This window comes from Ochotona princeps, chromosome 25 (assembly GCF_030435755.1).
Source record: "Ochotona princeps isolate mOchPri1 chromosome 25, mOchPri1.hap1, whole genome shotgun sequence".
NCBI lineage: Eukaryota > Metazoa > Chordata > Mammalia > Lagomorpha > Ochotonidae > Ochotona > Ochotona princeps.
Window position 1 is genome coordinate 3,317,697 of NC_080856.1, and position 12,333 is coordinate 3,330,029.

General features: G+C 47.9%; 1 protein-coding gene across 3 annotated transcripts in view; it reads right to left on the minus strand.

The window, feature by feature from the left end:
• The window catches only part of NRF1 (nuclear respiratory factor 1), a 90,999-nt gene that overhangs the window by 11,981 nt on the left and 66,685 nt on the right, over window positions 1-12,333 (minus strand). For 2 of the 3 annotated variants that reach the window (XM_058654895.1, XM_004592529.2), the window contains one exon: window positions 11,676-11,800. In XM_058654895.1, the coding sequence (XP_058510878.1) occupies window positions 11,676-11,800 (125 nt within the window). Of the gene's footprint in view, window positions 1-9,488; window positions 9,729-11,675; window positions 11,801-12,333 lie in introns of those variants that run through there. The other variant, XM_058654896.1, reaches the window with a different exon arrangement.

The following is a 12,333-nucleotide window of genomic DNA, read 5'->3' on the forward strand; positions in this document are numbered from 1 at the left end:
AATCTGCACATCTATGGAATGTTGGCATTGCAGGTGGCAACTATACTACAACACTGGCCCCAAAGCCTGCCTTTTCATCCATGTAGGGAATAGAAATGACTTCCATTAAACTTGTCCAATCATGGCTTTGATTTTTGTATGCCCCCAAATAAAAATTCCTTTCCCAGAACACTGCCTGCAGTGACAGGCAGCAAGGCTGTTTTGGCTCTCAGGCATTGGTATCATCCAAGATCAGTGTCTGCCTTTCACACATGAAGACTCGGATGAGGCCCTAACGAGAAGCAGAATGAGCTAAGGAAGCATGCTGCGTGGCCTTGTGTCCATCTGCCAGATGGCAGGGACCTTCTGGGCTATCTCAAGGCCACGGCGCCATCCCGGGTCCCTGCCCCAAATGACCCTCACTTTGGTCGGTATCCTGGGTGCTCATCAAGTTTCACCGAAGTGAGAAGACCTGACAGAGCAAAGGTAGGCCAGCCTGTCTTCACAGCTCAGGTGAACTCCTCAGGGGTCCTCAGGAGACCCTCTGAGTCCCATGTGAGAATCAAGACCAGGGCCATGTCAGGGCAGAGGCGGTGAAGCCTGCCTGTCTACAACACTGGTGGATCCCATGAATGTGGGTTTCAGCCTCAGCTGCTCCACTTCTGGTCCAGCTCCCTGCTAATGTACCTGGGAAAGCAGTGGAAGATGGCCCAAGTCCAAAGACCCTGCCACCTCCACGACAGACCCAGGTGGAGTCCCAGGCCCCTGGCTTCAGTGTGGCCCAGCCCTGACCATTCCGACCATCTGTGGAGTGAACCAGTACATGGAAGAACCGTCAGCTGATTGAGCTCGTTCTCCCTTTCTCTGGAACTCTGCTTTTCAAATAAATAAATAATTCTTAAAAGAAAATGGAGACAGATCAGCATCAACGGTTTCCCATGTCACTTTTGAGCAGTAAAGCCTGAACTAGCAGTTTCTGATACACAAATGATGCGTGCACGAGGCCATGTCAACGGCCAATGGGTGGTGGGAGATGCTCTGGTGGCTGTGCAGGGAGAGGTGCGCTGAGCGGCACTGGGCACAGGAGACCCTCTGTGCAGGGAGAGGTGCGCTGAGCGGCACTGGGCACAGGAGACCCTCTGTGCAGGGAGAGGTGCGCTGAGCGGCACTGGGCACAGGAGACCCTCTCACAGGCAGGAACCCCTCCTGAAGTGTCCACAGCTCAGCTCTTGCAGGAGGCAAAGAAACCTGTCCCCTGCAAACCTTTCTGGGGGTGAGACCGGGGGCTGCACCTAACGAATGACAAGAAGGCCTGGTAATTCCAGAGTAGTGACCCTGCACTGTGTTTCCTAACAAATGAATTCTCAAGTGGGAGATCCACTACTGCCTCCAAGTGGAGGCCTTACCGGCCCAGGGCCTGAGGAAGGTCCTGAAAGTGTCAAGAGTAGACTCCCTGGAGATGAACTCTTCCCCAGGAGCCTGGTCCAATCAGGATGCTGACAGCAGTAGCAGCCAACAGGTGCTGCGGGCTCACAAAGGAAGCCTAAATCCTATGGCAGGAGCTATTCTGAAAAGTGATGTGCATATCAGGTGGCCAGGCTGAAGGCAGGGGAGGAGGAGGACCGGCTCAAGAGCACAAAAGCACCACTCTCTCCCTTGCACCTTGTCAGGGGAAGACTATGTGACATAACGCACGTGGGTAGGAAAGCATATACACCTTCGGCTGTCCTAGATCTGAGAGCCTCATTGTAGGTTTCTATGCTCCCATTTCCTTGAGCAGCCATGTTCATGGAGAAATCTGGAATTCACTGAATTCACCTTCCACTTCTCAGCCTTGTGTGTCACCAGGCTTTGGATATCTGATCTTTCGTGGCACCACTATAACTTCACTTGGAGTACCTGGTTGCAGATACCTGTAGACATGAAGAGAAACTTGCATTTGTGACCTGGGTCCTGAAGAGGTCAGAGTGGACCTAGGTGCTGTGGCCACTTGTGTGTCAGACTGTCCAGCAGGGACTCTGCAGGGCATGAAAACGGGCCAGTTTGCTTGCAAGCTTCCTGCTGTGCTGCTTACTCTCGTGGATTAGTGTAGTCACATGGGTAGCTTTTTCTCTCCTTGTTTTTCATCCACGAGCAAAGCCACTCTGTCTCTGTGAGCTGAGGTCACTGGGGAACCACACTCATCAGATCACACTATTTTTGGTACAGCCTTAAATTTTAGGCATTTTGTTATTTTCTAAAGGACTCATTTATTTATTTGAAAGGCAGATTTGGGGGGGGGGTGAAGAGAGAGATGTCTTTTATCTGCTGGTTCACTCCCCAAATGGTCACCAAGGTCAGGGTTAGGCCAGGCGTCTGGATATTCTTCGGGGTCTCCCATGTGGGTGCAGGGGCCCAAGCACTTGGGCCATCTCCCGCTGCTTTCCCAGGCTCCAAGCAGGGAGCTGGACCAGACGTGCAGTGGCTGCATCTTGAACCATCACTCTATAGGATGCGGACATTACAGGCAGAGCCTTTGCTTGCTGTGCCACAAGGTAGGCCCTTCACATTTTATTCCTTAAAAAAGGAAGCTTTCCAGGTCATAGAAAATGCCCCCCCCCCCCAAAAAAGGCCTGTGTGATGCCCAGTTTGGTCTGGCAGAGAGCCCCTAGTGTCTTCCTTACTTAAGTCATTTTATCAATAAGGCTAGCCATTGAAAACAGGCCTGGTTGCCTTACAGGAGAACGTCCCGCAGTCCACAGCTACCATCTACACCGCTCCTCCAAGGACTCATATCCTGGGACTCCGAGCTCACACTGAACAAGGTGTTTAGGGGGTGTCTGCTCCACCAGGCACTTTGGATTCAAGGCACGGTTAGCACCACTGCATCATAGAGCACACTGGGCACTTTTAACGTTATCATGCTGTAGGGTGCTGAGATGCACACTTACACCAAAACTTTTTGAAAAGTTTAACAGCAAAAACCCCACAGAGGCAGAGAGAGCTCATGCATACTGAAGTAGTGCATCCATCAACAGCAACCTTTGGGGTGAGCAATACCGACAGTGTCCCTAAAGTAGTATTTCCAATCTGACTGACACGCCTCTGCAAGCCTGTGGATGTATTTTACAGCGCATCAAGCAGAAGACCAGCATCTTACCTTTTCTTTTTAAAGAAAAGCCATAGCAGACGGACACGTGGCAAGTGATAACACACCGCGGTGGTAAGCATTAAAAACAACCAACCAACCAACCAAAAAAGAAAGAAAGAAAGAAAGAAAGAAATCCCCCTTCGCGATGGAAGCTGAAATCCATACAGTGTTTGAGCCTGGGCCATCCGGGGAGCGAGAAAGGTCAAACTTACTACTGCAGGCCACATGCTGGCCGAGGACAGCACCGTGACCCAGGAACAGCCAACAGCGGGACCTGTCAACAACGGCCCCTTCTATTTCCATCAGTCAAGGCCACAGAAAAGGCATGCGCACCGTGACACAGGGTGTGCACAGTGCTGCACGCTCTGGACTGCGTGCAGTGGTGAGGGATGACGGCAGGGAGACGGGGACACTGCCGGCTAATGAGAGCTTTCTGGCTACCAGGTGTCCATGCGCCAGGCAGCACGCTAACCCTGGACAGGAACCACCTTGCCCAGTGCTCACAGCTACTTTCCAAGGGGAGCCCTCATTATCCTGACTTCGCAGTTAAGGCTCACAGACTGGCTTGCCCAAGATAACAGAGCTCCATGAACACCTCCTCCTCTTGGCATAGACCAGATGCCTGCAAAATCAGACGACCCTACAGCAGGGGGATGAGCTGTATGTAGGAGGATGATCCAGGTGTTTGGGTCCCTCCACTCAAATTGGGAGACATAGAAGAAGCCCCTGGCTCCTGGCTTTGGGCCAGATCCAGCTGTTACAGTCATTTGAAAGCAAACCAGTAGATGGAAGATCTCTGTCTCCCCGCCACCACTCTAACTCTGCCTTGTAGGCGCTGCTGACACTGCGGTACTGTGGTTGAGCTGCTGTCTGCAATGCCAGCAACCCCTAAGGGCGCTGGTTCAAATCCCACTGCTGATCCAGCTCCTTGTGAAGGTACCTAGGAAAGTACCAGAAGATTGCCCAAGCACGAGAACCTCTGCACCCATGTAGGTGACCTGGAAGCAGCACTGGGCTCCTGGCTTCAGCGTGGCTCAGCTCCAGCCACTGCAGCCACTGGGGAGTGAACCAGCAGGTGAAAGACCTTTCTCCTTCTGTCTTTGCTTTTCATTCTATATAGCTCTGCCTTTCAAATGAATAAATCTTTTTTTAAAAGGAAGTATTTTAATCAACATACTTGAAATTAAACTGGAGAAACAAACTATAAAAGTTGTTAATAAAGGCAAAGGAAAACAGAGATGGGAAAAGGGGAAGACATGTTTATTAAGAGAACAGAATTTCTTTTTCCTAAAGGAACTTTCAAATCAGTTTCACTTTGCAGCTGGGATGGGTAGTAAAATGTGCATTTATTTTAAAGTTTAGTAAGACTAAGTTGGATCTCTGATTCTTAGGAAAGCTTTGTGTTACACAGAAGAGTCTTAAGGGAAAACCTCAGAAGACTGTTGCTAGGCCTCCTCCCGAGCCTCGAAGAATCTACCTCTCCAAAGAAAAAGAAGGGTTGCTCTGGGCCAGCCTGAGCAGCCTGCTAAGGCCCTGCAATCAGCTTTAATTGGTAAACAACCCTCCTGTCCGTTTCCCTTCCTCCAGGCCCTGAAGAAGAAATGCTGAGACCCCAGGTGGGGTAGGCACTCTCGAACCAGCTGGATCCCAGTCAAGGGTTGGAGGAAGCCCCGGGTGGAGGCCCAGGGACGGTCAAGACCACCCAGCCAGGGACAGGCTCTGGGCAGCAGCTCGGCTCCCTGAAGCCCAAGCCTGGCCCGGCGTGAAGCTGAGGTTGTGGAGGCACCAGGACGGCATGCCACAGCATTCCAAGTGAGGCAACACTCATTTTTTTTAGTCTCCTTCAGAATTCACAGTTTTTCACTTACACTAAAGCTCACACTTTAAAAATTGTTTGTTCATTAAAAAAAAAAATCAATCTCTAGCAGACACTTTCCAAACAACTGTTTAATAATTTTTACATTCTATAAAAATGTAATTGTAGCAATTATAAGAAAAGTCAAATCCAGTAATAAGGCTAGCACAGGCAATAGTTTTCAGACAATGAAAACTACTGCCTTATGACAGTTCAAATAAGCATAAAACTGGTTTAATTCCTATGAATTATCAAAAGGATGAGGACAAAATGCCCCCTCCCTCAAACATTTCAGTCTGGAATGACAGATTTTCAACATAATAAAATGGACAAACATGAAATAAAGTCAAATAAATAAATAAATAAGCACAAAATCCCTCTTCCCATTCTAGAACACTTTTCTTCAGTTCACGCGCACCTTGGATGATCTTGTCGTAAACTTGTGTTATAAGTGAGCAGCCTGGCATCGGCGGAGGGGCCCCAGCCTCCCGGCGTCTGTAACATCCCAAGGATGCTGCCAGGCACATGGCACTGACCGTGCGACGCCGTCCGTGTGTCTATGGAAGCAGTTCCAGTGTTGACTTTACTACTGGTCTCTGAAACACCACTTGTGGTTTTGGTGTCCTTTCTGGTCGAGTCTGTGGTGCTTCCATAAGTTATTTTTCTGATGTGTAAACATTCCTGTTACTCTGTTACTGCTCTGTTTAGGCTGGGCCACCCCCAGGTACCGCAGCCCCTGGGATCTGTGCTGGTGCTCCGGGCAGACACACACAGCAGACAGGGTGCGTCTTAGTTCAGCCAAACAATTCCCTCTGCTTCTACACAGCACCTGCGCCTACAGTACGCTCACTCACTCACACAGACCTCAGGGCGCCTGGAGGCCAGCAAGACCCTGGGTGCAGTGGGCATTGAGCAGGGAGCCCCAGTCCCAGCCCCAGGCATCTGGGCACATGGGCACTCTGACGCGGCCTGTGGTTGCAGCCTGCGGACAGACACTGTCGGTGTAAGGGGCCGTACGCTGGTGGAGCCCAGACAGGAGCCTGGAGCTCACAGCAAGGAAGCCTGCGGAGCGCAGTGCTCCCAGACAGAGCACTTCACTGCTAACTCCATGGCTGCCACTCTGCCTCAACACTATGTAGGAGAATTCACACAGCCAAGCATTTTATAAGTGTTTGTTAAAGAAAACTAATGGAAGAGAGAAACAGACATTCGACAACTAAACAAAAATGTTGATCATCTATCTTAAACAGCTCTCTAACAGCTCTCTAAGCGTAGTGTACCTATCACCGTTCATACCAAAAATTGAAACTGAAGAAGTCAAAAAGAAAAACTAAAAATTTTAAAGTGCAAGAAACAAGACTCCAGGGTTGGAGCCATAGCTCAACAGGCTAATCTTCCACCCTGTGGCGCCAGCATCCCATATGGGTGCCGGTTCACGTCCCAGCTGCTTCACTTCTGATTCAGCTTTCTGCTCGTGGCTTGGGAAAACACTGGAAGATGGCCCAAGTCCTTGGGACCTTGCACCCGCTTGGGAGACCCAGAAGAGGCTCCTGGCTCCCAGCTTCGGATCAGCTCAGTTCTGGCCGTTGAGGATATGTGGGGAGTGAACCAGCAGATGGAAGACCTTCTTTCTCTATCTCTCCTTCTCTCTGTAAATTTGCCTTTTAAATAAAAATAAATAAATCTTAAAAAAAAAAAGCACCAAGGCTTCACAAAACTGCTGAAACAGACACAGAAGCACAGCTTTTTGATATATAAAATATGTGAGTCCAAACTCAATGTCCTCTTCATGTTTCAGTTCACTGGCCCAGGACTTGGAGCGTTTCCTGCCCGCCCCCCCCCCCCCGGCTCACCCCTTTAACGCTGAGCACCCCTGGAGACACCCAGCCCCAGGGAAGCTGTGGTAGGAACAGAGGCGAGAGCTCACATGAGTCAGTCTTACCACTTGTCAGCAGTCGTGCTAAAGAGCTGGGTCAGGATTTCAAAGACCGGCTGGGGCTAGTTTGAGCCCTGGCTGCTCCACTTCTAATCCAGCTACCTGCTAATGGCCTGAGAAAGCAGTGGAGGACGGCCCAGGACCTCGCGTCCCTGAGCCCACGGGAGACCAGGGAGAAGCTCCAGGCTCCCAGCTTCAACCCAGCCCCCCTGGGGCCACTGCAGCCATTTGGGGAGTGAACCAGAAGATGGAAGGTCGCTATCTCTGAATAATAAATACACCAAGTAAATAAAAAAGAAAATCTTTTTTAAAAAATGAGGTAAGATGCTTTTAAGAAAGAATTGTACAGGGCCTTGTGCAGTAGCCTAGTGGCTAAGTCCTCGCCTTGAATGCACCAAGATCCCATATGAGTTGGTTCATGTCCCCCAGCTGCCCCACTTCCCATCCAGCTCCCTGCTTGTGGCCTGGGAAGGCAGTTGAGGACGGCCCAATGCATTGGCACCCTGCACCCACATGGGAGACCCTGAGGAAGCTCCTGGCTCCTGGCTTCAGACTAGCTCAACTCCAGCTATCACTTGGGGAGTGAATCAGCAGATGGAAGATTTTTCTGTCTCTACTTCTTTCTGTAAATCTGACTTTCCAATGAAAATAATACATAAAAACTTTGTAAAAAATTGTACAATTGGTACACTTCCAATCAGTATACAAAGCATGGATCTCAATCTTTATAATGAAATAAAAATAGTGCCAAAATGATTGGACTAAGATAGAATATTGTGGAGTTGAAAATCATTTAGATTCTTACCCAATGCTTTATACCACAATAAATTTCAGATATTTGAAACTATTTTAAATGTTTATCTAATTTTGAAGGTACAAATAGAATAAAAACAAAAAATTAGGAAAATGAAAAGTAATGAAAGTGAAATAAAAATGAACCAGGGAAAAACTGTTTGCAACAATCACACAAAGAAACAGGCTATACCCTTATAGGTGAAGACCTTTTGCAAATCAGTAAGACCAATATTAACCATTCAAAAGAAGGGACCACTGCGGTGGCTTAGCTAGCTAGCCCTCTGCCTGAAGCGCCGGCAGCCTCACATGGGTGCTGGTTTCTGTCCAGCTGTTGCGTTTCTGATCCAGCTCCCTGCTTAAGAGCCTGGAAAAGCAGCTAGAGATGGCCCAAGTCTTTGGGACTCTGTAACCATGTGGGAAAACTGGAAAAAACCCTGGCTCCCAGCTTTGGATCAGTTCAGCTCTGGCTGTTGTGGCCACTTGGGGAGTGAACCAGTGATTGAAAGACCTCTCTACTTTTCCTCTCTGTAAATCTGCCTTTCTAATAAAAAATTTCTTAAATCTGAATGAAAAATAAGCAGAGAATGAGTAGACAAACACTAAAACGAAAAGTGTAGGTAAAAATGTGGAAAAGAGGAATATTCATCATTAATGTTTAAAAATTGCCCAGCAAACAGGCAAACATTTCTTTATTATCGAACACGCAGTGGTGGTGAGAGGCAGCGAAGCTGGTTCACAGTGTGAGCTCGAGTGAGGCCCAGGCCAGAGGTGCAGGCCAGCCTTACAGTGCAAATGCTGGCGCAGAAAGGCACCGACAACCCGATTAACAAAGGCTCGTTAGGGGCAAGGTGACGGAATCCTTCCAAGTGTCAAGATGATCTTCGCGAAAGAATACTTCATGACACAACGGTCAAGATACTTCAATGTATGGTACAAAATACTGGTGACATTTTAATTAATAGAGGATACAGGCCAGATTCTATAAAAACCAAACATAACATTCTAGTAGGTAGAATTACAGGTACGTTTTATACTAACAACTTTGCCAAGTAAAACCCCGAGCCGATGCTGCTTGCGCCCTTTCTCGCGGTGCCATCAGAAAAAGTGGCAGCTATTTCAGAAAACGTTGCTATTTTCTCAAAACACCTTGATTTACTCATGCACTTCACTTGTTTGTCCATCTCAATTTTAGAAACAACACGTATCTTTCAGGAATGCAACAAGTATAAGGGTATCTCAGGCCTAAGGGCATTCTGAGTGGCCAGTCCTACCTCTCCATGTTTTTGCTGTGGTAAGCAGGCAGAAGAAAGGTATGTGGACGTGGCTCCCCAAGGCTGGTTAACAGTCCCCAAGTGGCACAGTCCGGATAAGAGGTGAAACGCACTCAGTGGACAGGCAGGGCTGTCATTAAGGTGTGCTTACGGGGAAGGACAGAGCGAACAATGGCTTCACCCAGCTTGAGAAATTCTAGTTACAACTCAGTGAAAAGACACTTGTGAAAAATTTTACATTGAATTCAATCATAAAACTCTATCCTAAGAGACCAAAGGCTCACTTACTTCTCTATATAAAGCAATAAAATCAGCACTGGCTCGAATAGTTCCTACAGTGTTAGAACTGTCCAATGCCCTTGTCATGTCTGCCTTGGTGGCCTGGAATTTAAATCTCTGCCAAGGTCATTAACTTGGAACACACCATCCTATAGGGTACTTCTGTGAAGTACCTTCTTCTTGTCCAGCCCAGCCACCTCCCCCAGGCTACTGTCCTCCGTCGCACTCTATTTCAGGTCTCATCAATACCCAGAGTGCCCTTAGAAGATTCATCTGCTGGTCAGATTTGTATTTAAACCACAGTTTGGAATTTGGGATGCAGTTTTCCCCCAACAATGTCTGTTTCCAAGTTATTGCTATGCCCACAAATAGTACCTTGTTCTGCTATTGTCTGGTTCTTCCTGATAAATTACACTTGGTCTACTGGCAGATATCATAAGCTTGGCATTACAGAAGTGACAAACACTGGCAACAGGACACAATCTGAAAAAATGATGAAAAGAGAACCCTAAAAAGTCTAGCCAGATATAAAAATTAGTTGGTTAAGTGGGAAAAATCTGGTTCCAGTATTGGAGTAAATGCTGCAGTATTCCAGCTCAGTATGTTCAAACACAGAAAGAATATCAGAATTGCTTGGACCAGATCAAAGGTAAATGATTGGCTCTTGTCTAAGTTTGCTGATACGGCACAACTCACCAACCTGGTTTGATACAGAAAAGCTGTGCTGAGAAAGGCCAAGTCCAGTATCAAGTCTGAGGTCAGCAAGGTTCAGTGGGCCAAGACTGTGGACGGTCTGCTGTGGCTTTGAGGATGCAGACCAGTATCTTCTCTTACCACACACGCAGCCAACAGCATGTCATCCAACAGCAACTGATTCACACAACCCAAAGGCTAACTTACAAGAGCCAGCCTAAGTAATCAGCAGCAGTGGGTGTGTGATTCAACCTGAGTGTGTGGCTGAATGGTCAGTCCACTTGGCCAGAGACCCACAAGGCCTTTAGACTATCCTACAAATTCATCCACTGAAACAACGAAGTCAGAGTGGGGTCAGGTCTATAAAACCACCTATTTTCTCGCAAATAAAATCAAATCAAGTGGATAATAGTCTCCTACCAAACCTACACAGGGGAGTCTTGGTACCTGATGCACAGTGAGTAGCAGCAATCAAACTTCACAAATGCCACACAGCCACTGAGGGCAGATCAGGACTCACAAAAGAACAGAACATGGTAAAGAAACAGGGAGGATTCTAGCTAGAGGGAGACTTGCCTTAGTTCCAACTATGACCCACTCCATTCTGTGAGATGCCCTTTAACCACAGTACTTTGGCTAAGATCAACTCTATCTCTATTCAGGTACATGAAAGCTCCTAGCCCTACAGAAAAGGCAGGCTGTAGTTTTATATTGGATTTCTATTTTTGGTTAAACAAAATTCTCAGAAGCCACAGTAGTGCTCCGCATTTTCCATGTAATTCTTCTCTGAGGGGTCGGTGCGGAGAGAAGGAATTACTTTCTCTCTTCCTATTTCCAAGATGATGCAGTGTGTGTCTTTGTTTAAGACTTTTTCAACTCTCCATGGATTTGGTCCTTAGGAACCACAATGAAAAAGTGCCAAGAACTTCTCTCTCTTAGTCATTAATGTCACCAAAGAAGTTTCTGTTTAAATAAAACCCACACTTCAATGCAACAATCCCTTGCGCCCAAATCATACATTACTTAATTTGCCCTGTTGAATTATAGATTTTCATATAGTTTTAAGAAGCAAGTCACAGAGTCTCACAGGAGGAGCTGACTCTCCTCCTTGGCCCAGACTTCTGAAGCATGCCCCTTGCAGCCAACTTGACAGCTCGCTTCCACAGCCTGCTGAGGTGGATCCAGAAAGCTGGGCTGTGGTAGAAATGATTTGTCATATTTTTATGAACTGTATCCCTTTTGCTTATTAGAAGTATTTATAATAGCCAGAAAATTAAAAAATACCTGGAAAGGAGGGCAGGGTGGTGGCAGGCTACAAAACAGGAAGTGAATCCCAAGGGCTGGCTGCAGCAGTGGCTCCCCGGCCTGACCCTGGCCTGACCCCGCAAAGGCAGTCTCCCCTGCGGTGTTCAGGACACTCCACCCCACGCAGGACAGGTGGGGAAGGATGCCGACGTGCCCTACCCTCAAGGTGGGAAAGGATACAACATGCCTCTGGCAAAATAAATGGTCACATTAGCAGCCACAACCCTGGCTTTTCCCTCAGGAAACCACAAGCTACCTTACAGTGAACAGGACTGGAGCCACGAGAATCTTCCTAGTCATCAAATGCCTCGCAAGCAAGGCAACATTCAAAGCAAAGCTCAGGCTCTTCCTGAAGGGTTTGCTGTCGGCCGTGTCAGGAAGGTTTAAGTGGAAATAGGGAAGAACTTCAATAAAATATTTATGCCCTCTTACCATTAGCATCTTGGACTCCAGTAAGTGCTCCAACAGCTGCGGCGGTTTCCCCGGACAGGACGATCTGTCCCCCGCCTTGTAAGGTGGCTTCAGCCAGGGTGGCGACTGCATGGGCGGCAGCCTCGCTGTGGGCACAGGAACAGGAGGGAGATGTCAGACAACAAGACAAGCAGTCTTGGGACAACCGCGCTAAAGGGAAAGGCAAGGGAGAACTGTAAGAGGTAAGGAACGAGGGAAATCCAAGTTCTACACTGTTACAAAGCTAATGTAATGCTTAACCCTGGCAAGGACTCTTTGGGACTAGATGTTCACGGCCAACGCCATCGGAGTGTTCTGAGGGCACAGTGAGCTCTCACCTATGCATTCACAATGCAAAAACCATTTGGGATGTCAATTAAAGATCCGTCTCCCCTTCCCGCCCCTCACAGTAACCCAGGCAGATCATCTGAGACCAGCCCTTTAAGCCAAGGGTGAATGATAATGCCAGCGACATGAATTTGCTATTCAGTTAATACTAAAGAGTAACAGCTTGGTTATATTCATGCTTTTCAAAAACAAAGTAGTGGTGGACCAATATCCTAAAAAGTGCAACTCTTCCCTTTGTCTCACTCTACATACAGACAGGGCTCAAGTGAAGACTCAAGCTGAACGCTCCCAT